At 38.8% G+C, this 26,980-nt stretch overlaps 1 protein-coding gene across 1 annotated transcript in view; it reads left to right on the plus strand.

The window, feature by feature from the left end:
* Positions 1 to 1,738: 1,738 nt before the first annotated feature.
* Positions 1,739 to 26,980, plus strand: part of DNAH11 (dynein axonemal heavy chain 11) — a 299,232-nt gene continuing 273,990 nt past the window's right edge. The window contains exons 1-7 of the mRNA XM_055314731.1: positions 1,739 to 1,817; positions 2,676 to 2,863; positions 4,038 to 4,137; positions 7,406 to 7,617; positions 15,212 to 15,445; positions 16,544 to 16,711; positions 24,649 to 24,765. Coding sequence (XP_055170706.1) covers positions 1,739 to 1,817; positions 2,676 to 2,863; positions 4,038 to 4,137; positions 7,406 to 7,617; positions 15,212 to 15,445; positions 16,544 to 16,711; positions 24,649 to 24,765 — 1,098 coding nt within the window. The remainder of the gene's footprint in view (positions 1,818 to 2,675; positions 2,864 to 4,037; positions 4,138 to 7,405; positions 7,618 to 15,211; positions 15,446 to 16,543; positions 16,712 to 24,648; positions 24,766 to 26,980) is intronic.

The following is a 26,980-nucleotide window of genomic DNA, read 5'->3' on the forward strand; positions in this document are numbered from 1 at the left end:
TAGGTCTGTTTCAAATGATGTTTATAGTGATGCTCTAGCTCTTTGACGGATTGCTCTGCAAAGCACAAGGCTCAGAATCTGTTTGATCTACAGCTTGTGACAGAAATACTTAATTTTAAAAGAAGTTGGCTTCGTCAGAGAATCATAAATGGAGTTAACGTTTGAATCCATACCCAGTAAATTAGCTATGCCAAATAAGCAGAATTTTCCTCACGCCTGATGTTTAGAAAGAGCTGTTGAAATCGGGGACGTGGTAGAGAAAATTTTCCAGTGGGTCAATGCATGTCCTGCCCAACAAACTTTACCTCTTCAGTGTGATTTCCAAAGCTCTTCATGAACTCCCCTGCCGTCCCCGAAGCTAATTCCAGCAGGCCAACCTGGCAGTTTGCCAGAAGCACTATACTTGTGGACTCCTGAGGGATTTTATATGTCAGTGTTTGGTTTTCTGGGATGTCTGGTCTGACTTTTCATCTTCAGCACATTAATCACCTGGCAACTTTCGTGGCAAGTCCTCCCTAACACCTGCCTCTGCCAGAGCCAGGTGTCTATCCTGTGTCTCCACATTGCCTCTTGAAATGCTTCTAATTATGGCAGTTCTTAGACCAAGGGACCTAATCCACTGAGCTCATCTTTTTACTGTTTCTTACTCTGCTGTTTTCCTAGCTTGACGTGTAGTGGGCGCTGAGCAGGAAAATGTAATAATACAATTCAGAAAGATTTCTTTCAACCCTGTTAGAAAACAAAAGTGATCATACTGTCAAAGTAGACTTTGAAAAGGTGGAGTAATTATTTTCTGAGCATTTTAGCTAATGGAAATTTTATAATACTGGTAAACCTGATGCATTATCAGAAAAATGAAATGTGTCTAAAATTAGTGGATACTAAAAAGGAGTGGGAAAGCAAAAAGAGGCTAATAACTTCACTTAACAAATTCTTATTAACATATAAGAATTTTATATATAATTAAATTATAATTAATATAAATTATATATAATTAATATAATTAATCATAAATTATATATATAATTCTTATTAACATATAATTCCCCTGGGCCGTGGGAATTCAAAAATGAGTTTTGAGGGCTTTCACATACATGGTGTCACATACATGATACTCCCAATTTAATGATGGAGGGATTTCCAAAAGAGGTCCATATAATTAATAAACACGTTTTTGACTATGAAACTTAATCTACCAGTGTGCCACCTAGGGCTTGAGAAGATTAATTCACTTTTGCCTCGATGTGATTCAAAAAGATTTTTTTCATTCATGTACCTGCCAGTGTGCTCAGTTTGCATTACGAAAGCAGATTGCCTACTTGACACGATTGTTTCTGTTTTATGCAATGTTTGAGTTATTGGGAACCTCCTCAAATGCTTGATAAATGGGTAAGTGAATGAACAAGTCACATCATATTTCCACTTTGAGAGATTTTTGTCTAATTGATTAAGTCTAAATGGGATACTGATTTTGTCCTCCCTTTTGTAAATTGGTATCCTAGGAAGATACTTAAGAAATTGAGTGGTTTTGTGGCCAATTTTGTGTGACAAGAAACTCTTTGGAGGAGTACATTGTCTGTAAATTAACTTCTTTTGAAAAATATTTCTCTTTCTGCAGATTTTAGTGCCAATTCTTTCTAATAGGAACAACCATAAATTCTGGTCCTGTTTTATTTCACAAGACATGGAACGCCACATAGAAATTATGAAAAGTAAAATGCATGTTTTTCGGGGCAAAATGTTGAGAAGAACTCTTCTCCCAATTCCCACGATTGCAGAGAAAATGGACCTGGATCGGACATACTCTGAGACCAAGTATGTAATGATACGGTTTATAAAGGACATTAAAATGGAAGGCCCACGTACCCAATTAACATCATCGCTGCAGAACTATTAGCAAGATAGAGAATTATTAGAATTATATCATTTATTGGGGCATCTGGGTGGCTCAGTGGTTGAGCGTCTGCCTTTGGCTCAGGGCATGATCCCAGGGTCCTAAGATCGAGTCCCATGTTGGGCTCCCTGCAGGGAGCCTGCTTCTCCTCTGTCTATGTCTCTGCCTCTCTCTGTGTCTCTCATGAATAATTAAATAAAATCTTTAATAAAAAAACTATATCATATTTTAAAATGTTGTGCAGAGTACCATGTATATTATTTTCTTACAAAGTATACTTCTTGCAAGCAGATTGCCTAAAAGGCAAGCTGTAACAATTGCCATGTTGTCAACGGTATTCTTTGGGCCATAATGGTTTGAGGATATGATTTTTTTTAAGATTTTATTTATTTATTCATGAGAGAATAAATAAATTTACACACAGAGAGAATAAATAAATTTACACACACACAGAGAGAGGCAGAGACACAGACAGAGGGAGAAGCAGGCTCCAAGCAGGGAGCCCGACATGGGACTGGATCCCAGGTCGTCCAGGATCAGGCCCTGGGCCAAAGGCGGCGCTAAACCGCTGAGCCACCCGGGCTGCCCATGATCATGTTTACAGTGTTTATGCCATAGCTAAAATAGAGACGATAAAAATAAAGGATCTGATTTTGAAATATTTATATTTGGAAAACTAGTTCATGGAAAAAATAACCTCTTAAAATCTAAGTTCTGTCCTTCTTTAGATGAGATCATTGATTTTTGAATTATTTTATTAATCATTACAGAGTTTGTGCACTAGAGGTAAATGAAAGGACACTACTCCACGCAATTGAGTCTGTAGTTATTAAATGGTCACATCAAATCCAGGAGATTGTAGAAAAAGATTCAGTGCAGCCTTTGCTGAATGGTATTCATTCAGGTCCTCAGACTGAACTGGATTTCTGGATGATGAGGAGAGATAATCTCTCCTGCGTTTATGATCAAGTAAGTGGACAGCCTTACAAATTGCTTATAAACTGACTTTGCAAACTCAGTTGTAGAATTTGGTTTCTAGAGCAGTGGTTTCTAATCACTTTAAAAGTTTGAAATATGGTCTTTGATGACTTAATAGTCTGTTTTCATTCCTTGTTCCAAAGGTCTATATGGTGTGCACTTTAAAAATGAATCAGGATTGGGGCACCTGGGTGGCTCAGTTGGTTAAACATCTGACTCTTGATTTCAGCTCAGGTCATGATCTCAGGGCTCCGAGATCAAGCCCCACATGGGGCTTGGAGCTGGCTGAGGAACCTGCTTGGGATTCTGTCTTTCTCCCTCTGCCCCTTCCATCCCATCTACCCCCTAGCTTGTGTCCTCTCTCTTGCTCTCTTTCTCTCTCCCAAAAAAAAAGTAAAAATGAATGGGGATTAAAGGTAATTTTGCCTTTTTTTTTTAATTTTAAAGATTTTATTTATTCATGAGAGAGAAAGAGAGGCAGACACAGGCAGAGGGAGAAGCAGGCTCCATGCAGGGAGCCTGACGTGGGACTCGATCCCTTGACTCCAGGATTACGCCCTGGGCTGAAGGTGGTACTAAACTGCTGAGCCACCCGGGCTGCCCTAATTTTGCCTTTTTGAGAATATTTTGACAGCATTTGATAATTAGAAACACTGTGGCATAGAGAGGGAGGTTCCCCAGGGAAATGTTGAAGATGGTAAAATTTAATTAATCTAGTTGATTGAATTGATTTAGGAAGGAGTAGGGTTTTGCTTGGTGGAGGGATGCAGCTTTGGAAGAGCTAACTGCTTCTTCTGGTGTTTGCCTTAAATATTACTTGATTTAATGTTCTGAAAACTAAGACATTCATTTGCATGTTCACATGTCTCTCAGATTTTCTGAAATATAGCAAGAAATTTTATATGGAAAATTTAACATTTTTCACATAATGTGTAAATTGACACGCTTTCTGAAAACTCAAGAACTATAAATGTAAAATAATATTCAAGCTTAAGGAAAAAAAATGCTGTTAAAAATTATTTTCAATCTGAAAGCAGATAAAGTCATTGTATACTGAACGCTATATGTGATGTGCATGAGTGGAATAGAACTTAAGTATTTTATTACCAAATGCATCTATTTAGTCATTAATCCAGCTTCTCTTACATTTTCTTTTTCAATTTAGCTTCGAGCTCCTGTTGTCCTCAACATGGTTAGGATCCTGAAAATTAAACAAAGCAGCTATTTTCCAACTTTAAAGGGCATTTTCACAGCAGTGAAAAATGGTAAGACTTGTTTTTTTTTGGCCTGGAGTTGGTGTCCTTCATGGTCTCACCCCTGCCTGCCTGCCTGCCCAGCCTCATCTACCCTTCTGTCATTAACATGTACGTGAAGTGATGGCACTTGGCTCTTCAAAGGATAAATTCATCTTCATCAGTACTTCATTCTCCAGTTATATTAAATGATTTTCAGGATAAATTGTAGGGACCTACCAAACAGGCTCCAGATGGAAGTTCTGAGGGGAATGTGTGTGTGTGTGTGTGTGTGTGTGTGTGTGTGTGTGTGTGTGTGTGTGTAGGGGCAAGGCCTTTGCAGGGGGGTGAGTGGCAGCCCAACGTGGGGATTTCCTAGTCAACAGGGTGGCTACGCTTAGTCCTCTTACGTTCTGATAGAATCTGTGGTGTCTGGCATCTACCACTTACTTAGCTCAAAAGAGCTCCAGGTCTTCATTGAAGTTTTGGTGAGGATTAAACATACAGAGAGGAGGATTTGTTTGCTGAATTGTGAATAGATGCTTGGATATGGTTAAAAACCAGAAGTTACAAGAAGATATTCAGTGAAAAGTCTCCTTGTCCCCTTGCTGTCTAGTTTCAGCTCCATCCAGGGGTGACAGCCCTCTCATTTCTTGATTTTTCCTCATGTTCCTTGAAGCCTATTTAAGCAAATTGGCACATATATGAGACTGCAGGGATTTTTTTTTTTTTAAGATTTTGCTTATTTATTCATGAGAGAGACACAGAGAGAGGCAGAGACATAGGCAGAGGGAGAAGCAGGCTCCCTCAGGAAGCCTGATGTGGGACTCGATCCCTGGGCCCTGGGATCATGACCTGAGACAAAGGCAGACACTCAACCAATGAGCCACCCAGGCACCCTGAGACTGCAGTTTTAAATGATGAAATTGTAATCTAATTAGGATGTATAGCTTTTTTGGTTTCTAACTTTAGAAAATTATTTTAGTTTCTTCCTATATATCATTTGTAAGGTTGGGAAATATATCAAATACACTTGAATGTTAGGTTATCTCCTCAGGGTTTGCCCCAGGAGTTCTGTAGGGAAAGGATCATGGGGGGATGGGGAATATTTGGGTTTGAAGTTCTATCAGACGAGGATTCCTGTCCCAGATCCACTCAGTATGTCTTCAATTTGCTGAGCCTCTGGTTTTCATTGGCCAAACTGGCAAAGTAACACCTTCCTTGCAGAATTGTTCTGAGGATTAGAGCAATATTTCTCAACCTTATCATTCTTTTTTCAATCTTATCAGTTTTTATCACCATTGACATTTTGGGCAGGATAATGCTTTGCTGTTGGGATCTGCCCTATGCATTGCTGGATGTTGGGCAGCATCCCTGGCCCCCTCCCAGCCCTCCCCCCCCCCCCCCCGCAGTTGTCTGGAGACATTTTTGATGGTCACATTGCCAAATGTCCCCTGGCGGCAAAATCTTTTCTGGCTGAGAACCATTGGATTAAAGATAAAGTATACAGGGTCCATAGCACTGGGCACATAGTAAACATGTCCTCAGTAAGTAGAAGCTGCTCAGATTTTTTCTGTGTTAGTATAAGATGAATATTTTCTGTGGATAAAGCTTCTGTAGGAACAGACCCTAGGGGGTACTCAGGGCCTCAGGAGTACATGGACTTTGAGTTTCAGATAAAAACACTTTCACTGGAACAAGTGGCCCAGAGCCATTTTGAGTTAGAGGTGGAAGGACACTGCTCAAGGACACACTTGAGGCCTTGTGAAATCACCAGATGTGTTTACCACATTTTAAAGGCCCTTATCAGATGCAATTATTTAATTTTGAAATTAACATCATTTGAAAACATGAGTGCAACCAGGGAAGAAAAGAGTTCATGGATGCTCTCTTTCTTCCTAGCTCTTCATTGTTTAGATGAACAGATAAATTGGTTCCATGTTAAGTGGGATAATATGAATGGGTGCATTCCTGACTCTTGACAGCCCAAAAAAGTTGCCAGGTTTGTTTGTGTTGCTCCCCTAACTCCGCCCACAGCTAGATGGAGTCTTTTGGGGTAAAACCAGAAAATAAGAATTTACTTCATTCCCTACTTTCATAAGTAAAGCCTTTTTTCAGTTACTCAAAGGTATGTGTAGTCTCAGGAGCAAAATGCAGTTAATGGAGATCCATTTAGGGGACATTTAAATGACCAATTTTCTTTTTCTTTTGTTTTTTTTTTTTTTTTTGTTTTTTGTTTTTTTTTTTTTTTAAGAGAGAGCAGGATGGAGGGTGAGGGGGAGAGGCAGAGGGAGAAAGAGAGAATCTCAAACTTGTCACCCAGCACGGAGGCAGAAGTGGGGGTGGATTTCACAACCCCAAGATCATGATCTGAGCTGAAATCAAGAATCAGAAGCTTACCCGATTGAGCCACCCAGGCACCCCAATTTTTTTTAAGGAAACTCTACATTCAATGTGGGGTTTGAACTCATGTTCCTGAGATTGAGTTGCATGCTATACTGACTGAGCCAGCCAGGAGTCCCTAAAATGACCAATTTTAATCAAGAGAAAATTTGGATTACATTAAACAGTAATAATATTTTTCTTCATATATATTTTTCCTACACACACACACACACACACACACACACACACCATTTTTGAAAAATACTCCTTATTCACCCTGCTTAAGGATTTTTAAGATTGAGCTACAATTCATTTAACATAAAGATAACCATTTTGAAGTGTAGAGTTGAGTGACCTTTATTACATTCACAATGTCATACAACCTTCACCTCGCTCTAGTTTCAAAATATTTATCACCTGTCCTTAACAATTTTAGTAGTTATATTTTGAATAATATAAAATTCCCCAGTCATTGCCTGAGTGACTTTCATTGGACACTGGAATGAGATGCTGAAATTGTGCTGATACCAAGAACCTAATAGGAATTAACATTCTAGTGATGAGTTTGTAACCTCAATCATAAAGTGACTACAACTTTGCAGCCATGTTTTATTCCTGCACTTTCATGGAGTTGAGTAAATTTCTTTAGATCTTAAAGGTGTATTTTCCCACCAAGTCTTGCATCACGGTTTACTTGTGTAGGTTAACTACACCAGGGCTCTCTCGAATGCTGCTACACACGGACTGTATGTAAAGCCTTCCAAACTCATAGCTCAGTTGTGGAATAAGCCATATAAAAAGAAAGAGGACCACATTTAAGTATAGCCATGTTGTTTTGCATTGTTTTCTTGAACTTGTAAAGTGAATTTAGAAAAAGAGACTGCATCACGTTAATGGTGGTTTTCTTTCCTTTTAGCACTCCTAGAAGCCCAGGATGTAGAGCTTTACTTGAGACCCCTGAGAAGACATGTTCAGTGTCTCCAGGAGATGGAATTCCCGCAGATCCGTGTGCTAATCGCCCCATTATTTCATACCATCTGCCTCATCTGGAGTCATTCCAAGTTTTATAATACTCCTGCTCGGATTATAGTTTTATTGCAAGAGTTTTGTAATCTCTTCATTGACCAGGTATGTAATATTTAAAAAAAAAAGGGGGAAGAAGAATCCTTGCCATGTGGTAGGTTTTATTAAACCAATGAAGAACAAATAAAACTAGTCTACAGTAAGAACACCATTTTCCTTTCCTTTTCAGAAAGGACTTTAATGGTAGCAAAGGCCAGGTGGCTTTTTATTCTACATGGCAGAGAAGCTGTGGAAATCAGTCTGGTGCATTCAAAGGACAGTTTGTTACTGGATTTGTTTAATACCCTACCTTTCTTCAAAGAGATTTAAGGCAACTTCTAATAAAAGGCAGATAGGTGGGGTGCCTGTGTGACTCAGTTGGCTAGACATCTGACTCTTGATTTTGGCTCTGGTCATGATCTCAGAGTCATGGGATTGAGCCTTGGTTGGGCTCCAGCACTGGGCGTGGAGCCTGCTTAAAATTCTCCCTCTACCCCACCCTCAATCCCTCCCCACCAAAAAATATAAAAGATAAAAAAAAAAGTAGATAGGCATAGTGGTTTCTTTGTGGCTTTCCCTTTGGTTTCCACAGGAACACTGAGAGAAGACTTTTGGAAAGTAGAGACCTGGTTGGAAAAAAAAATTCTAAAAAAAATAGTGCAATTGTATTAAAAATTGATTCATAGTTGATCTTTAAAAATCTCTTATTTATATCTCTCTATTCTTCACTTGGAAAATGCTTTTTTGAAATGGGGCTGTTTTCTTAAATCTTCTGTATGAACTTTAATTCTTCATGGATCTATAAAATCAGAGAATATTATATAATTTGAAAGCTAAAAGATACTTGGAGGGTACATAATCAATCCAGTGGTTCTCAGTTGAGGATGTGTCTTAGTCTGCTTGAGCTGAAGACCGGTTGGCTTTATTTTCAGAAATCGTTATCTCACCATTTCAGAGACTGGGGCTCAGATCAAGGTTCTGGTATGGTCGTGTTCTGGTGAGAGGTTTTTCCCCTGGCTTGCCGTAACTGCCTTTTTTCTCTGTGTCCTCCTCACATGGTGTGGAGAGAGCTCTTTTTTTCTTCTTACAAAGTCACAGTCGAATCAGATTAGTGTGCTGTTCTTATGACTTCATTTAACCTTAATGACCTCCTAAAGACCTATTTCTAGATAATCACACTGGTGGTGAGGGCTTCAGCATGTGAATTTTGGGGGAGACATAGTTCATGCCATGGCAAACTCCATAAGCAGGGTGTATACCGGAACCCCTAAGGAGTTTCTGTGAGACAAATGCTGGAGAAGCAGAATCTGTATATGGCCTAGACTTTGAGTTAAGAATGCTTTCCATGAGGGGCAGCCCGGGTGGCTCAGCAGTTTAGCGCCGCCTTCAGCCCAAGGCCTGATCCAGGAGACCCGGGATCGAGTCCCACATCGGGCTCCCTGCATGGAGCCTGCTTCTCCCTCTGCCTGTGTCTCTGCCTCTCTCTCTCTCTCTCTCTCTCTCTCTCTCTCTCTATGTCTCTCATGAATAAATAAATAAAATCTTAAAAAAAAAAAAAGAATGCTTTCCATGAGAAGTGGATCGCCTCCAGCTGCAACTGACAAACTGAAGCAAAAAAAAAAAAAAAGTATAAATTCATGTGAACTGGCAAGTCTAAGAATGCAGTAGCTTCTGGAATAGCCTGTTTCAGAAGTCTCAGATAATAATTTCGAAGCTCCCTGCCATCTTCCATTTTGGTCATTGTGTTAGACTTAATTGTCATTACTTGTTAAGTAAGATGGCTTTTAGTTGCTGCAGATGAATATCCTTCTAGTGGAGGAACTTCCCTGGAAAGACTCTGTCCTTCTGTCTTAGTTCTGGTCCAATGGGTTCTAATTCCATTCCGGGAGCAATCATTGTGGCAGTGGAGATAGGATAGTTGCGACAGTTTTGGGTCACTTGCTCAGAGGAGGGTGATTGACCTACATCTCTGATCTAGACTAATGCCTCCCAAGCGTGTTGACACTGTAACTCGCATAGAACATAAAAATGCTTTACAGTACAGTGGGCTAAGTTGGAGGGCATTTGGAACCCTAAAAGTGTGCTCATAGACAAGACAGGCAGCTCGTAGACAAGGCAAACAGTTTATAGCTCCTGCTGCCCAGGTCCCAGAACCTTGCTGTTCTAAGTGGTGAAGAGAACACCATTGCAGGCTAAACAACAGTGGTTTGGGAAATGTGTTTTAATCCAATCCCTGATATTTTTTTAGATGAATTACCTGAGAGTTGAAAAATAACATTATTGGCTGGATTTCCCTGAGAATTTAGGGTGAAATTCAGGTTATGGAATAGATCTCCTAACTTGGAGTTTACAGTTTCTGGTTTGGGAGATTGAGTTAGTGATGTGTGCGTTTCTTTCTGCTTTTAACGAGGTGGAGTATATGGAAAAGGACTTTGGACTCCGAACAACTTGGATTCAGTTCTAATTGAAATACTTAAGGGGAGTTAAATTACTTCTTCAAACCTCAGTTTTTGTATCTTTAAGTGAAGATAATGTCCAGTTCATGGACTATTTGAGGATGAAGAGATATCCTAAGTTGAATGCCCAGTGTGACATTTAATGGAGGCTCAGTCGAGGCTAGTACTAAGCTACCTCCAAACTAGTTGCAGCTATTTTTTTATTTTTAGTTGCAGCTATTGATACAGATAATAGGTTGGTTCCTTGCTATATTTTATTCTCTCTCTGGCTTTGTTCTATTTCTTTCTTTGTTAAGCAAGTGTGCTGGGTCCTAGTAGCTTTGGAGCTCCATGTTAAAGATCGTGATCCCTATTGAAGAGTCAACAGTTATACTCACAATTTCTTCTATATCTCTTTTAAAGGATACTCATCTCATTTTGAGATTTGTAAAAACTTATTACAAAGCCCTGCTAATGTATAATCCAGAGGTGGTTATTTATTATAGTAGGTGGCTTATAAGAAGTCCTGTAAGCCTGTAAACCTATTATCCCTGGCTTCTGATCTATGTCAGTGGCCAGTTTGCCAAGCTCCCAAGGAAATAATGTAGCTTCCCTTGTTGCTTAGTTACTGTTTCTGGCTTTTGTACAAATGTTGTAATGACCTGATTTCCTTGATTCTTAAGTGGACTTCATAATAAATATGCCCTAACATGAGAGAAATCAAAAGTCAGTAATGGGCCAACTTTCATACCTGGGTTCCCTGAAGAGCTGAACTCTCCCAACTCTTCCCCAGTCATTTGCTGTCTAGTTTATTTCTTATATTAACAAGCACTGTGCAGTGCCTGTTACTTGCTAGGAACTCTTCTAAGCCTTTACAAAAACTCAAAAACTATAGATGTAATTTTCTACCAATGCTATGACATAGATAATATTAGTAGATCCATTTTATAATTAAAAAAAAATCCCTTGAGGTCAAGAGAAGATAAATAGCCTTCTTGTGGTCACTCAGTTTTTAAGTGGCAGTTTATTACCCATTGTACTAGGCTCCATATTTTAAAATAACAGTTTTGATTTTTAATTATAATGTAATATGTGGTGTACCAATGATAATTGTAAAATATTTTCATTGCATAAAATGTATTATAGAAATAGTCCTGCACATGTATCACCATAAAATTGAGCCTTTTAAAAATCTTTCATTCTCTGAAAACTTACACATTTATGCATTTTATCATACATGTTTTTATTTTACTAGCTCCTTGAAAAATTATTTTACTGTTGGATGTTAGTTTGCTTCCAGTCTCCTCTATTATAAACAACATACAGAAGACCACTTTATATGAGAATCCTTTTTCCTTAACTTGGATAAATGGTTTAATACAAATTTCTGATATTGATCAAAGGGTACAATCTTTTAATGACTCTTGAACAATTTTTGATATTTACAAATTCTTCTTTAAAAGGTTATATCACTTACATTGCTATTTTTCAATGTGTAAAACGTTTTACTGTAACTCATCAGTGTTGAGCATTACCATTTTAAAAGTGGGGTGATTCGTTGGGTATACAGGGGTACTATGTTGCTTGTTGATTTTATACCTTGCACAATTTATGTAGTTACACATTTTTTGTGTTTTATAATTTCACCATGCAGCCTTCATGTACTCTGTGTTCCATAAATCTATTGACCTTAATGTGTTTATGATTGAAACATTTGAACCCTTGCTGTGTTAAACATCAGAGGTAATAAGTTAGCATTCTCTCATCTGCATTTAGCTAATACACAGTACAATGTTTTTATCTTCTGTGGTATTTTTTTTTAAGATTTTTTATTGATTCATTTGAGAGAGAGAGCAGAAGCAGGGGGAGAGGCAGAGGGAGAGGGAGAAGCTGACTCCCCACTGAACAGGAAGCCTGCTGTGGGGCTCGATCCCAGGACCTGGAGATCATGACCTGAGTCAAAGGCAGACGCTTCACCATCTGAACCACCCAGGCGCCCCTTTCTGTGGTATTTTAAAATTTTAGAAAAATATTGCTTCAATGGAGGTGGTCTTACTTAAATTTCAGTATTGCAACCTCCCCTGGAAAGTCAGAGATCTCACAACACTGGCTCCGCCACTGCTATTGGCAGAGTCAGTTACGAGAGCTTCAGGTACCCCCGCAGAAAGGTCATGTGCTGTCTAGGTGACTGTGGTCTCCACCATTTGTTGCTGGTCCTGGTTGGTTTCATTCATTTTCATGATATGGCTGATCCTTCTAGGCATTTCAGTTTCAGATCCTTTTTGTTTTTGAAGTAAATGTGTTTCTTTTCTCTTGTTTTCTAATCATTTAGTCAGATTTAAAAAAAGGCATCATCTCATCATCTGGCCACCTCAGGTGATGGCATACTGGAGTTTTGATAATGGGGTCTTTTTTTTTTTTTTAAATGACTGGCAGCTTTTCTCTGGTAATCTGACTCCACTCCCTGTTTGGTGTACCTCGTTACCACTCTAGGACAACCGTTCTGTCCATTCTGTGGCTTGGTATCTCATTTGTGGATATTGTTGTTCAAGATCCTAGATGAAGAAAAGTTTAAGCCTGAGAGGTGAGCTTGGAAAAGAGATGTCAGGTTTGAGCAGAAAGAAGAATCAATAAAAGCACATAAAAAAAGAAAAGCAACAGCCAGGAGACAGAAGTCCAACTAACATAGTATCACTGATAAATTAATTAATAATTGGTTAATTGGCTTATTGTTAAATACATTGGTTAGCAGTATTTTAGTGTATAAGGCCCCTGGAGTGGGGACAAATTCATCCTAAATCCCGTGGGGGTTTTTTTGTTGGTTTGTGCCGGTACCATCGAGTAGGAGAGAAGAGAGTGCTCATGGTTGGGTATGCTCCAGAGATTGCTATAGGAAGCAGAAAAGAATTCAGAGTTAAAGAGCTAAAAGGGATTTTGAGTTTCACTTAATTCATCTCTCATTTCATAAATGAGGAAACTGAGATGCTCTCAGATAATGTAGCCAATATTACAAAGGCTGTTAGTGGTCCCTTACTGGATCATAGCCAGGTCTCCCGCCCCCGACTGATTGTTTTTCCACATCCTGGTCCTTATTGAAAGGTTATAGATTGGATTTTCTGACCTAGGGTATTTAGTACTATATTCTTGTCTTTGGGAGGTTAAGTGTTGTGATTGTGTCATTTGTGTGAAGATCCATCAGGAAGAGTAAGAATGAGCAAAGGATGGCTTGTCTGGAAGTTGTTAGGTAATTGAATAATTGAGTAATTGAGTCAGAGGGGTCTCCTGAAACAGAGAAGGCAATTGAGTTGTCTCCATAGTCTTTTTTTTTTTTTTAAGCTTTATAAAAGGACACAGGGCACATTTATTATTAAGAATAAATAAAGATAAAGGTCTCTGGAATCCCTAGCCCATACCAAAATGTGAACTCCTTTATAACACACATGGCTAAGGGATTACATGCACAAATTAATTTTCCATGCAGTCTGAGTGGAGAGTAAGAGTACAGATTGGGAATCCACAGCTTGAACTCCAAGGATCCTAATCAGTATGGATTTTAGAAACTAAACATGATTTTCTTATTTAAAATTGATGGCACAGTCTATATTACATGTAAAACTGTAGCCATTAATGGGAGGAGAATAATATATCTACATTTAGGGAAGAAAATTCTTCCATCTGGTGGGTTGAACTCAATGGCTTTCACTACATACTCCACTGAGATATGTAACAACTTTCTCAGCAATCAAAAAATTCAAGGCTCACAATTTAAGGCCATGATTTATATGAATTTAAGGTACATCAGGAAGAAATAGTATACAAAAGAACCTTTAGAATTTATATTTTCTTGAGGTCCTTAAAGAGGGAAATTCTGAATTTCCCTAACAAGTATGGATAGGGAAGGACTGAAAGGCACCAGGTGAAGTCACTTGGTGACTGTCCTGTGAGAATTTGGCCACTGCTACATGAATCTGCTATGTGAGTCTTTTTTTTTTTTTTTTAAAGTAGTCTTCATGCCCGACATGGGGCTTGAACTCTTGACCCTGAGATCAAGAGTCACATGTTCTACTGACCAAGCCAGCCGTGTGCCCCTCTATGAATCTTTTAAAAACTCTTCTTACCTTTCCATTTTATCTACTTAAAACTAGTTTATGTGACATTATTTCCACTAGATTTTATGTCCTATAATGTTTCCAGGAGAGATGCTTGCCAACCTAAAAAAAATGCCATGATACACTTACCTATATTAGCTCTTTCTCATCTTTACAAACGACCCAGTGCTGCCAGGTAAGGTAACCATATTTTTGAAGTCTCTGGTCTCAGAGAGTTTCCCCTTCTGGGTTGTATATTTCTTTACATGAAAGAAAAATTATGCAGAATATTTGTAGTGAGAATACTCATGCAAATTCTGATTATACAGTTGTCATACCTGCAAAGCTTAGCAAACAGTCATTGCTAGAAAGTATAAATTTGGAAATTGTAGAGTCTCCTGTTGATTATCCCATTGTATACAAGTATGTCATTGAAACCCAAGTGTCTGAATTTCTAGAATTTACTTTTTGTCTCACAGCATTGCTATCCCAATTCTAAACATTTATCATTTATTATTAATTAATGTATTTATTTTAAGATTTTATTTATTTATTCATGAGAAACACAGAAGAGAGTGGCAGAGACACAGGCAGAGGGAGAAGCAGGCTCCATATGCAGGGAGCCCGGTTTCAACTCAGGTCATGATAACAGGTCCTTGAGATTGAGCCGTGTGTTTGGCTTGGTGCTCTGTGTGGGATATGCTTGTCCCTCTCCCTTTCCCTCTGTTACTCCACCTTTCTCCCTCTCCCTGTACTTCTCTCTCAAATTAACAAAATCTTTAAAAAAATAATGATTCATTGAGCGGCACTTGGGTGGCTCAGTTGGTTAAGTGTCTGCATTTGTCCCAGATTATAATCCCAGGGTTTTGAGATTGACCCCTGTGTCAGGATCCCTGCTCAGCAGGGAGTCTGCTTCTCCCTCTCCCTCTGCCCCTTCCCTCCATGCTCCCTCTCAAATAAATAAATAAGATATTAAAAAAAAAAGCGATTCATTGAAAAAAAATCATTCATTGAAACAGGTATTTTCAATGAATAAATGTTCATTGAAACATTTAACATAACATAAACATTTAAAAAATGTTTTTTAAACATTTTTTAAAACATAGTTTTAATCAGTTTCCTTTCATTAAATCCTAGGCAACAGCTTACCTTTCACCTGAAGCCCTTCTGAAAGGAGAAGTTGAAGACTCTCTGGAAAAGGTTCAGGTGGCTATTAATATCCTAAAGACTTTCAAAAAGTCTTTTTTCAACTATAGAAAAGAATTGGCAAGCTATTTTATGGGAAATAAGGAGCTAAAACTATGGGATTTCCACTCTCAACTGGTGTTTTGTAGATTTGACAAATTTCTGGACCGTTTCATGAAAATAAAGGTATTAATTTATGGACTTGTAATTTATTCATATTGTGGGTGGGTTGAAAAAATCTTGTAGTTTTCTGTGTCATTCATGAGACAGTTTAACCTATTTGGATGAGAGAGGGGGAGATAGCCTTACTAAAGCCCTTCATAAAAAAAAAAAAAAAGAACATGGAAATATGTGCTTGTGTATAAATGTGTTTCAGGTACTTAAAAAACGAACATTGAATGAATACACCCATGTACACACATTCACACACACATTTGTATGGAGCCAACTGGCCAATGGTTGTTTTTAAACAAGAACTAGTAGCAGTGCCTTGGACTCTCTAAACTTCTTTCAAGTTTGAATATTCTTGTTAATATAAAATTTGTTGAATTTGATCCCAAACTAGAGCTTCATTTTTCGAAAATTCTCATCCTCTTAACCAGTCTGAATGCCTCTTAAAATATGACGGCTAAATACCTAACCACGGGCAACTGGTCCTCCTTCTTTAACAGGTCTTACACCCCCTCTCAGAAAGGGAGGTGTTTCACTGCAAAGTGTAAGTGTCTACAAATCGAAGTTGTATGTATTACCTGGGAATCTGATTTAGGATTAGAAGGACATAAAATTAGGGAGTCATATGTTTAGCTATGGCAAAGTACATATTACCTGTACTGCTGGAAAATTCTCATGAAAAATGGGAATGTGGTTTTTAAAAAGGCAGTAACTTTGTTCATTTATTATTTTTATTATTATTTTTTAAAGATTTTATATATTTATTTATTTATGAGACACACACACACACACAGAGAGAGAGAGAGAGAGAGAGAGAGAGAGAGGCAGAGACACAGGCAGAGAGAGAAGCAGGCTCCATGCAGGGAGCCCGATGTGGGATTCGATCCTGGGTCTCTAGGATCAGGCCCTGGGCTGAAGGCGGCGCTAAACCGCTGAGCCACCTGGGCTGCCCCAGCTTTGTTCGTTTAAATCATTTATAATTTTCTGTCATGTAAGTATCCATTAACTCACTGATTTTGAATGTCTGATAGTGCTTTTTCTTTGCAACTTTGAAATGCTGTTGTCCTGGTCAAGATGGTGGGATGATCTTTATTGTATTGTGTTTTTACAAAGGATATATTTGTCACCATATTGGAATTTGAAAAACTGGAAAGACTTGAATTTGGTGGTACCAAAGGAGCGATTTTAAATGGACAAATCAACAAGATGATGGAAGAATTTATGGAACTGCGTGAAGTTTTTAAACAGAGCACTTATGACCCATCTGATTACAATAATATGGTAACACTGTACCTTTGCATTTTCATTTCATAGAACCCTATAATTTTAAAGCTGGGAAAGATGAAAGGTCACAGTGGTAATAGGTACTATCTGGTACAGACTCTCTAGGATGAAAGGTTATGAAGTCTCTTACCTACTTAGTGGTAGATCAGGGACTGGAGCTTAGGCCTTTGCATTTAGAAGTTTAGAACATTTAGAACTGTTTTTAACAACAGGGGACTCAGTCTGGATTTGTTTCTGGCTTATGTGTATTGGAAAGGAACTTTTCACCTTAACTCATTTGCATATGACTATCTGATTTCTCTGTAACTTGTGTGTTTTATTTTAGCCTTTTCTGGAATCATTGGATAATTTTTTGGTCTGTTTGAACATTTAGTTTCTGTCCATTCACTACATATATTATTAATATGTATATTGTCTCATGTTTTTTTTTAATTCTATAGTGCTATACGTAGTCTCATAATTTCAGTCTCAAGGAAATAAGGGGAAGCTTTCAGACTTAGGTGGTTCTGTTTTGTGCCACTCCCAGCAGGTTAGTAGCTGGGGAGAGATACCTGTGAGCATCCTTGCAGCTTTAGGATAAAAAATAGCTTTGTTTTCAGTTCTTGGCCAAGAAGGGTAAAGTCCAGGTACCACAAAAAAAAAAAAAAAAAAAAGGATTTAGCTCTAATCTTCATTGTTAATACAGAATATGAATTTATTCACTGTTGTGTTTATATTTGGTCAAATAATTGATTCGTTGTAATGCACAGATGCAATACCTTAGCCTTATTGAAGACAAGGTCAGCAAACTTCATCCTTCTGAACTGTAGTTAGCTTTTGGGAAGTGAAAGTAATTATGAGAAGACACAGCCACGATGTATCCTGCTGTTTTATGGAAAAGTAGGAGGAACCTAGGGCCCTGGTGACAAATAGCCTGAGCTCATCTCCGGAGCCTGGTAAGATGTCTCACACTTGGCAGGCATTCAGTGAATCTGGATGGAATAGAACTCTTGCAGCGCCTTGGCTTAGCTCTCCTGCACAGCTTGGCAGAGGAGTGCGAGACCCAGCATGCATGGGATCCTCAGGTGCATTTGAGTAGCAAAGTCTGGATTTCCTCATGATTAGAAAACCTGGCGGTTTTTCAGAGTGCCAGGGTTGGAGAATGAGGCTAGGTCTAGCTGATGTCACTACCTTGGCAACACCAAAGCTCCTGAATTTATCCTCTCTGCCCAAAGCCTGGCACAGTCCCAGTCAAGGAGGAATAGAAGTTTCGTTTGCTCTTGACATTCATACATATTTGCTTGGTATTTGTATTTTGGTATTGACTGTTTTGAAGCCCCATTTATTTTACAAGTAAAACAGGCAAGGCTTATTCCTTTAAATTAAAAAAAAAAAGATTTATTTTTGAGAGAGAGCATTCATAAGCAGGAGGAGGGGCAGAGAGAGAGAATCTCAAGCAGACTACTTGCTGATTGCAAAGCCCAACACAAGTCTGACAACCCCAAGATCATGCCCCCAGCCGAAATCAAGAGTCAGAGGCTCAACCGATTGTGCGACTCAGGTGCCCCCAGGCTTACTTCTGATGTCTGTGTCTAGGTTGGAGACCCCAATAACCTGCCCTTGAAGTGCTCCTTCATCCTCCTATCTGCTAATCTCACTTTAGAGTAGAATCTAGAAGCTCCTTGACTTTGATCCTTTCTTAAAATTAAAATGCTAATTAACTATAAGTTCATTTAATTGATTTGCTTATGTTGAAGAGCTTTGCTTTTTTTTTTTTTTTTACCATGTCATGGTTATCAGTGTTGCTTCAGAATGTTGGAATGATTACGTATTTTTAGCTTAATAAGCTTTTTATTTGGTGCTTTTTAGCTGAATACATTATTGATTTTTATGGTGAAATCAGTTGGTAATTTTTATGAGACATTTTCTCAAATTACTTCCAACCCTAGTATATTCATATAGGTTTACCACATGCCTACCCCTTGCTCTTCTCCTCCCCCTGTGTATACATCTGTATGTTCCCTGGTCCCCATTGAATATACGCTAGTGCTAACATAACAGTTGAGTGTATCATGATTTTGGTATAATAATGGTTTAAATATGGTTCAGTAAATTAAAGAAATAATTGCTAGTAATTTGCTTTTGGATATGCTAGTATTTGTTTTTCTCTTTTAATCAATCTCAAGCCTATAATCAGGCTTTGAGCTTTTATTGCCATGGCAAAAGAGGTGTGCCTCTGTGGTCCATTTATAGAACATAGGGATTTTCTCAGGCGTATCCATAAAAAATTATTGGGCTTCTCAATTATTTTTGAATGGAAAGATCACTTTAGGTATTTTCCTTGACTTCTTCCTATGGAACTCTTGGGAGTTAGACAATTATGTGGAGAGGCTTGGATTATTTATTTTTTTAATTGAAATTGATCTGACATACAACATTGTGTAGATTTAAGGTGTACAACCTGTTAATTTCATACATTTATATATTGTAATGTGATTGTCATTGTAATGATAATTAGCACCGCTACCGCATTGCATAATTGTGTTTATTTTTAGTTGTTGGAATCATTATGTTCTAGTCTTTTAGCAAGTTTGATATTAAATGAATGTGGACACAATATATTAAAATAACAAACTTGTTAAGAGATTTGCTTTATTAATTGTTTGTATTTAACAGCAAATCTGGTGACTTTAAGCTCAGCAGCTTTGCTGACATTTTGAGGTATTAGTTGATTAAATAAAATTCTCCAGATAACTAAGCAAGGGTGGTGGCTATTTGTGAAAGTAACATCTCGGCTCCACTTAGTCTCTGTGAATTAGAGTCCATTAATATTTACTGAGCAATTGCTGGGTGCCAGGAATCGTGCTAAACCTTCATACATTCCTGCTTCATTCTCACTATAACCCTGAGAGTGACACCCAGGCAGATGATAACAAGCAAATTACCTGAGATGACACTGTCCCCAGAGGTGGAACAGATTCCAGCACATGCCTAGCATGCTCTCCGCTGTGCCACTGTGACTCTTTAGTATTTGTCTCCTTTGTTGTCTCCTCGTTGAAATGAAGGGAATAAGTTCATGGGGGGGGGGGGAGGGGATGCAGTTGGAGGAATTTACCTGAGCACCTGTGCCCCAAGGTGAACTGATCCAAGATGCAGTGTGTCTTGCTTCTAGTCTGTCATTATACCAGAATGTAGAATACATTTTCAGACTTGTTATTTAGTTAATCTATACTGGGTTGTATTCTAATTCCTATAATTAGTCCTCTGTTCTGTTCTGGTCTACTGAATGATTGATTCTTCTATTACTATGTGTAGCATTTTCTAATTTTAGTGATAGAAATTTAGTAGCTATCTACAGGATTTTCATATGCCTTACCTGCTTATTTTTCAAGATAAATTTATTCTTTAAAAGCATGACATTCTTTTGGAAGTGTAACACATGCAAAAATGTACTCCCTTTCTTCTTACTCTGCTGTCTCTTCCCTTAATCTTCCACTTTCTCTCCCCAAAGGTTTCTACCTTAATGAGTTTCTTGTATAATATTCTAAAGATACTTTTTTTTTTTAAGATTTTATTTATTTATTCATGAGAGACAGAGAGGCAGAGACATAGGCAGAGGGACTGGATCCCAGGACTCCAGGATCACGCCCTGGCCTGAAGGCAGGTGCTAAACTGCTGAATAAAAGTGGTGAGAGTGGACATCCTTGTATTGTTGCTAATCTTAAGAGAAAGGCTTTCATCTTTTTACTTTTGAGAATGATGGTAGCTGCAGGTTTGTCATATGTAGCTTATATTAATGTGAGGTGTGTTCCCTCTAAACCTACTTTGTTGAGAGTTTTATCATGTGTGGATGTTGAATTTTGTCGATTGCTTTTTCTGCATCTATTGAGATGATAATAAGATTTTTATCCTTTATTTCATTAATGCATCTTTGGTCATGATGACCATCGTGAACGATCCTTCCAGTGTGTTGTTGAATTTGGTTTGCTAATATTTTGAGAATTTTTGCGCTTGTGTTCATCAAGGATATTGCTCTGTAATTTTCTTTGTTGTGTCTTTGTCTGGTTTTGTTATCAGAATACTGAGGTCATAGAATGAACTGGGAAATATTTCTTCCTCTCAGATTTTTTTTTTTTTAGAATAGTTAGAAAAGTATTAACTCTTCTTTAAATGTTTGGTAGAAAAAAAAATAAATGTTAGGTAGAATTCACCTGTCAAGCTACCTGGTCCTGGACTTCTGTTTGGGTTTTGTTTTCTTTTTCCTGATGCTTTTTTGTTGTTGTTGTTACTAGTAATTGATCTGTTCAGATTTGTATTTCTTCTTGATTTAGTCTTAGAAGGTAGCATGTTTCTAGGAATTTTTCCATTTCTTCCAGGTTGCCCACTTTGTTCATGTATTATTTCTCATAGTAATCTCTTCTAGTCCTTTATATTTCTGTGGTGTTAGTTACTTTTCCTCTTTCACTTCTGATTTTGAGTTTTCTTTTTTCTTTGATGAACCTGGCTAAAGATTTATCATTTTTGTTTATTGTTTCAAAGAACCTGCTCTTAGATTCACTAATCTGATCCTTTTTTTCTTTTCCATTTTTAAAGTCTTTATTTTATTTATTTCCTACCTGATCTTTATTTCCTTCTACTGACTTTGGACTTTGTTCTTTTTTCCTAGTCCCTTCAGATGTAAGATTAGGTTCTTTGAAATTTCTCTTGTTTCTTGATTTAAGCCTATATTACAATAAATTTCCCTCTTAGGACTGCTTTTGCTTTGTCTCAAAGATCTTGAAACATTATGTTTGCATTTTATTTGTATTCAGGTATTTTTTTATTTCCTCTTTGATTTCCTTAATGACCCATTGGCTTTTTAGTAGCATATTTAATCTCTATGTGTTTGTACTTTGCAATGTATAATGTGTATAATGATTCTTGAGTAATACCAGCATTTTGTTTATGCTTCAGTAAGTATTTAACGAGAAACAGCTATGTGCTATAAGAACCCTATTAAATATTGGTACTATAACTCTGAAAACTAAGTCTCTTCATTATACTCCCAGAGCTTTGACTCCAGGGGAGAATAGAGGTAGGCAGTTACCCAGTGTGCTCAGTGCTAGGGTATGAAAAGTACAGAGTGCTGTGAGAGCATTTGTGAAAGGCCCCCTGCCAAAGGAGGTGCAAGGAAACTGAGAAAGTTACTGAAGGATAAATAGAACTGAAAAATAAATAGAAATTAAGCAGGTGAAGCGTAGTTAAAAAGAAAGGGATTAGCAGAAAATTGTATCTTGCAGAGAGGATGTGACAAGGCAGGTGTGGCAAGATCCTACTGTGAACGGGGGAGGGGAGAAGGTGCTGGAATAGTTCAGAGCAATAAATACAGTCCAGATCACATAGGGTTTTGTGGCGTATGGTGAGACTTTGAGACTTTATCTTAAAAAATAAGAATTATGAATTAGAGTGATATCATAAGATTTCTATTTTATCTTATTAAAGATTTTGATAGAGCAAGCGTGCACAAGCAGGGGGACCTGCAGAGGGAGAAGGAGAAGCAGGCTCCTCGATGAGCAGGGAGCCCGATGCAGGCCTCGATTCCAGGACCCCTGGATCATGACCTAAGCTGAAGGCAGATGCTTAGTCGACTGAGCCACCCAGGTGCCCATAAGATTTCTATTTTAGGAAGCTTGTTTAGATGGCACTTTGAAGAATTAGAGGGACAATAACAGAGGTGAAGGAAATAGTTGGAAAGTGCTTAGCAGAAACCCAGGTGAGTGGTAATGGTGATCTGGACCAGAGTGACCCTGAGAGAGGAAGCACAGTGGGTGTACTCAAGAGGTGTTAAAGAGAAGAGATAGCACTTGACTCAGAGAGAAGGGAGCAAAGGAGATGGCTGAAATTCCTGTTTGGGTGTCTTAAAAGAGCTGCTTCATAGAGTAGATGATGAATTGAGATTTGTACAATGAGTTGGGATTATCTTTGGGGCTCCATGGGGGAGAGATGCCATTGCCTGTTCTGAATTTGGGTTGAATGAGTAAAAGAGTTTGAGAGAGGAAGAGAGACAGTTGGGATAGAGATTTGCCTTTTCCCTTTGCTGAGATGTTAAGTACTAACTGTTTAAGTAATATTTGAGCATCTCAAGTTGTATGTTTCTTTTTTTTTTTTTTTAAGATTTTTTTTTTATGTGGGAACCCTGGGTGGCGCAGCAGTTTAGTGCCTGCCTTTGGGCGCGATCCTGGGGACCCGGGATCGAGTCCCACGTCAGGCTCCCGGTGCATGGAGCCTGCTTCTCCCTCTGCCTGTGTCTCTGCCTCTCTCTCTCTCTGTGTGTGACTATCATAAATAAATAAAAATTAAAAAAAACAATTAAAAAAAAGATTTTTTTTAATGTATTTATGAGAGACGCGGGGGGGGGGGGGGCAGAGACACAGGCAGAGGGAGAAGTAGGCTCTATGCAGGGAGCCTGATCCAGGACTCAATCCCGGGTCTCCAGGACTATGCCCTGGGCTCAAGGGGGTGCTAAACTGCTGAGCCACCTAGGCTGCCCAAGTTGTATGTTCCTTGTTGCCATACTTAGAGGAGGGATAAGTTAGGCTTGTTAGGACTTGTTGGGAGGTTTTGTTTACTTTTTGAAAGTCAGTGATCCTTGAATGAAGAGACTGTCTCTCATTCAGACCTGGAGACTTCCTCTTGATGCTAAATATAACATTGTGGTAGTTGACACATAGTGCCCTAGATCGTTGCCATTACACTCTGTTCTCAGGATGTGTGAAAGTCCACACAAGGGGGCAGTCCTTCATAGAGACATTAGAAACATCACGGTTGCCAGGCTTTAAATTCTGATTCTGCCAAGTAGCAATGGTGTGACTGCGGGCAGATGATTTGACTTCTCTGAGTTTGTTTTGTCACCTATAAAATAGAAACAATACGATCGGGGATCCCTGGGTGGCTCAGCGGTTTAGTACCTGCCTTTGGCCCAGGGTGCGATCCTGGAGTCCCGGGATCGAGTCCCACGTCGGGCTCCCAGCATGGAGCCTGCTTCTCCCTCCTCCTGTGTCTCTGCCTCTCTCTCTCTCTCTGTCTATCATAAATAAATAAATCTTAAAAAAAAAAACAACAATACTACCTACACCATGTGTTATGCAAATGGAGTTAAAGCATTTAGAACAGAAAACTGAATGTTAGCTGTCCTTATTACTGCTGTTATTAATAGATGAGGCTTGATTTCTAGAGGTAACAGAGGACTTCATGATGTGAAATGTGTGGTGTGTGCTCTAGGGGCCATTTGATTGGAGAGCCCACAGTGTTTGTGAATTTCTGGGGCTTCTTCCCCGTGAATTGCGCTGCCATACGGGTGATAGTTACTCTTCCGTGATTTCATTCTTTCTGATTATGAGAGTGGGTGGTAAGTATTAAGAAGAAACTGGGAGCTGTTAAACTGCATATTAACACACTGGGAAGACACAAGAGCGTTGTGTTTGATCTGTATCACCAACCATGCTTTCTTACAGACCTGTGATTTTACTTCTCACCTGAAGAAAGTGCTTCTTGCTAGGCTTTCTGCTCCATGAAAAACAAAACAAAAAACTCTCCTATTTAAACATGGACTGAAGTTGTGATGACAGTGGCTTCTTTTTGATTTTTTTGCCAGGCTTTGCTTTATCATTTATAATCACAATGGACTGGGAGAGAGGGAGGACAGGCTGGCGGGTCAGAGTTGTGTCACTGGGGGTCTGAGCCAGTGGAAAGGACAGGCTGACAGTGCTAAGTGCTCCAGGTTCCTCTAAGGCTGCCATTTTGAACAGTTAGTCAGATATAGCTCTTTCTTGGTTTTGTCTGGGATCCCAGTATGAAACATGGATGGGGAGGGGAGGGGCAGGGAGGGAGAGGGAGGGAGCCACATCATACCTATGTGATGGCTATTTTCACTGTTGGATACTTTCCCATAAACCATCTTACTTTGGCTCTTCCAGGAATTTGAAAGTGATTATGTCACGTTTAAGTCGAAAACTTTGGATTTTGACAGAAGGCTTGGGACAATTCTTTGTGAAGGTTTCTTTAACTGCAACGGTTTAGAAGCTGCATTCAAGGTTAGTTCTGAAGAAGCTATCATTAAAGAATATTTTACTAATGAATAATACGGATTGTTAGATGAAAGGAGTGAATACATTCCTTTCTGATCCAGGCAAACTATTAACTGGTCACATTCTGTTGATATTCCCCTCACTGAGTTACATTTTACTTAATGCACTAATGAATGGTATTTGCTTGGGACAAGGTCCGTTTTAGGACTTTGGACTATTGATCTTTTCTCAAATTCAGTGTTTGAGCTCTTGTTACCTTTAAAGCTAGTTTGGCATGGCCTGTGAAATCCTCATTCAAAATGTTGCCACTGTGAAAAGTGAAAAATGACTTAATGCAAGATTTTCTCTTTACTGTTGCTTATGTGTGTTGGGTTCACCTACCCACTTGGCTACTCTGATTGAAACAAATAGGAATTTGTATACAAATGTACATTTCATCAGGCATAAGACACTATTGGTAATCACACACACCATTATTTTTGTACATAAATTAAAATGCTGCCAAAAGATGATGATGAGGGACGTCTGGGTGCCTCAGCGGTTTAGTGCCTGCCTTTGGCTCAGGGTGTGATTTTAGAGTCCCAGGATCAAGTCCTGCATCGGGCTCCCTGCATGGAGCCTGCTTCTCCCTCTGCTTATGTTTCTGCCTCTCTCTCTCTCTGTGTCTCTCATGAATAAATAAATAAATAAAATCTTTTAAAAAAAGATAATGATGATGATTCCATCAATTATATAACATAGTCCACTTTCAGATGTTAGGAAATGAAAAAAATGTTGGACAGATGAAGAAATGTGGTATGGGATACTTGTATTCCACGTTGGATAAAAGAAACACATTTTCTTAGACCTCCCAAATGGACAGCTTATGATGTGGGGACGAGGGACACTGTGTGAAACTGGCTTGTCAACTGCAAGTCAGGTGTAAATTCAGATGACATCCCAAAAGAGGAATGGAGAATTTTGTTCCCGAAGAAACACACCTAGGGAATCGTGGGCACAATTCATTGAAAATGACAGTGCAAAACAATAGAATAGACACAGACTTTACACAGGCTACTGTTTGATTTCGACCTTTAAATTCACATGACTGGTTGGGTGGTGGTGAAGGTGCCAGTGTCTTCTGGCCCCAGTCAAGCTTTTTATCACAGAGAACTCACAGGGATTGGGTCCGGGGTGGCTCAGTCGATTAAGTCTCTGACTCTTGATGTCAGCTCAGGTCATGATCTCAGGGTTGTGAGTTCAAGCCCCATGATGGGCTCCACACTGGCATGGAGCCTACTTGAAAAAAAGAAAAGCATTCATAAGGATCAAATAGTTCTTTGTTTTGTAAGAGCTGGTAGATGAAACTGAGATGCTATTCGCCAAAATATATAGCTTATTATTGTAAAATTTAGCTGCCTGTGATCCCATCTCTCAGAAATTACTATTTAATACTGCCACTGCTTTTCTTTGGCTACGTATGCATACATGTATCCCTTTGACAAGAGTGATATCACTGGCTGACCCTCTTCAATAACCTTTTTTACTTAGGAATGGATCATAAAAATTTTCCTGGTTTTATAGCAAATTCACTACTTTTATAATGGCTACATAATGTATCATACTCTGTGTTACTGGAACTACTTTGTTACATACTTTTATAAATAACAGGAGGAAAGAGTTTTTACAGAGGCTCATACCTTTTCTAATTCATGTCTCCCTCCTTCCTGTAGCACAGCCGTTAATAATGGATTCTATTTTAGTAGGTGCCACTTCTGTTTCTAAACAACTTTATCTTTTTGTCATGTTTTTTGTCTTTAACCTTGCACATATTTGTATCTTGTCTATGGAAACATACAGCAAGAGCCCCCCTGCCCAGTAGCTCTGCAGGCCTGGGACATCATCTTACAGGTTTTGTTACTTTAGATCCCCTTCTTCTGTGTCTTATAAAGCAGACATCTACGCACTGCTTGAAGTTGTGTGGACCGACTGCTAGTCAGAGCAGGAATAGTAGTAGCAGAAAGAAAAAATTACAGGGTCACATATTGAGGAAAAATTATTTCTTTTTTTTTTTTTTTAATTTTTATTTATTTACGATAGTCACACAGAGACAGAGCTAGAGAGAGAGGCAGAGACATAGGCAGAGGGAGAAGCAGGCTCCATGCACCGGGAGCCCGACGTGGGATTCGATCCCGGGTCTCCAGGATCGCGCCCTGGGCCAAAGGCAGGCGCCAAACCGCTG

Source organism: Nyctereutes procyonoides, unplaced genomic scaffold (assembly GCF_905146905.1).
Source record: "Nyctereutes procyonoides isolate TBG_1078 unplaced genomic scaffold, NYPRO_anot_genome, whole genome shotgun sequence".
Taxonomy (NCBI): domain Eukaryota; kingdom Metazoa; phylum Chordata; class Mammalia; order Carnivora; family Canidae; genus Nyctereutes; species Nyctereutes procyonoides.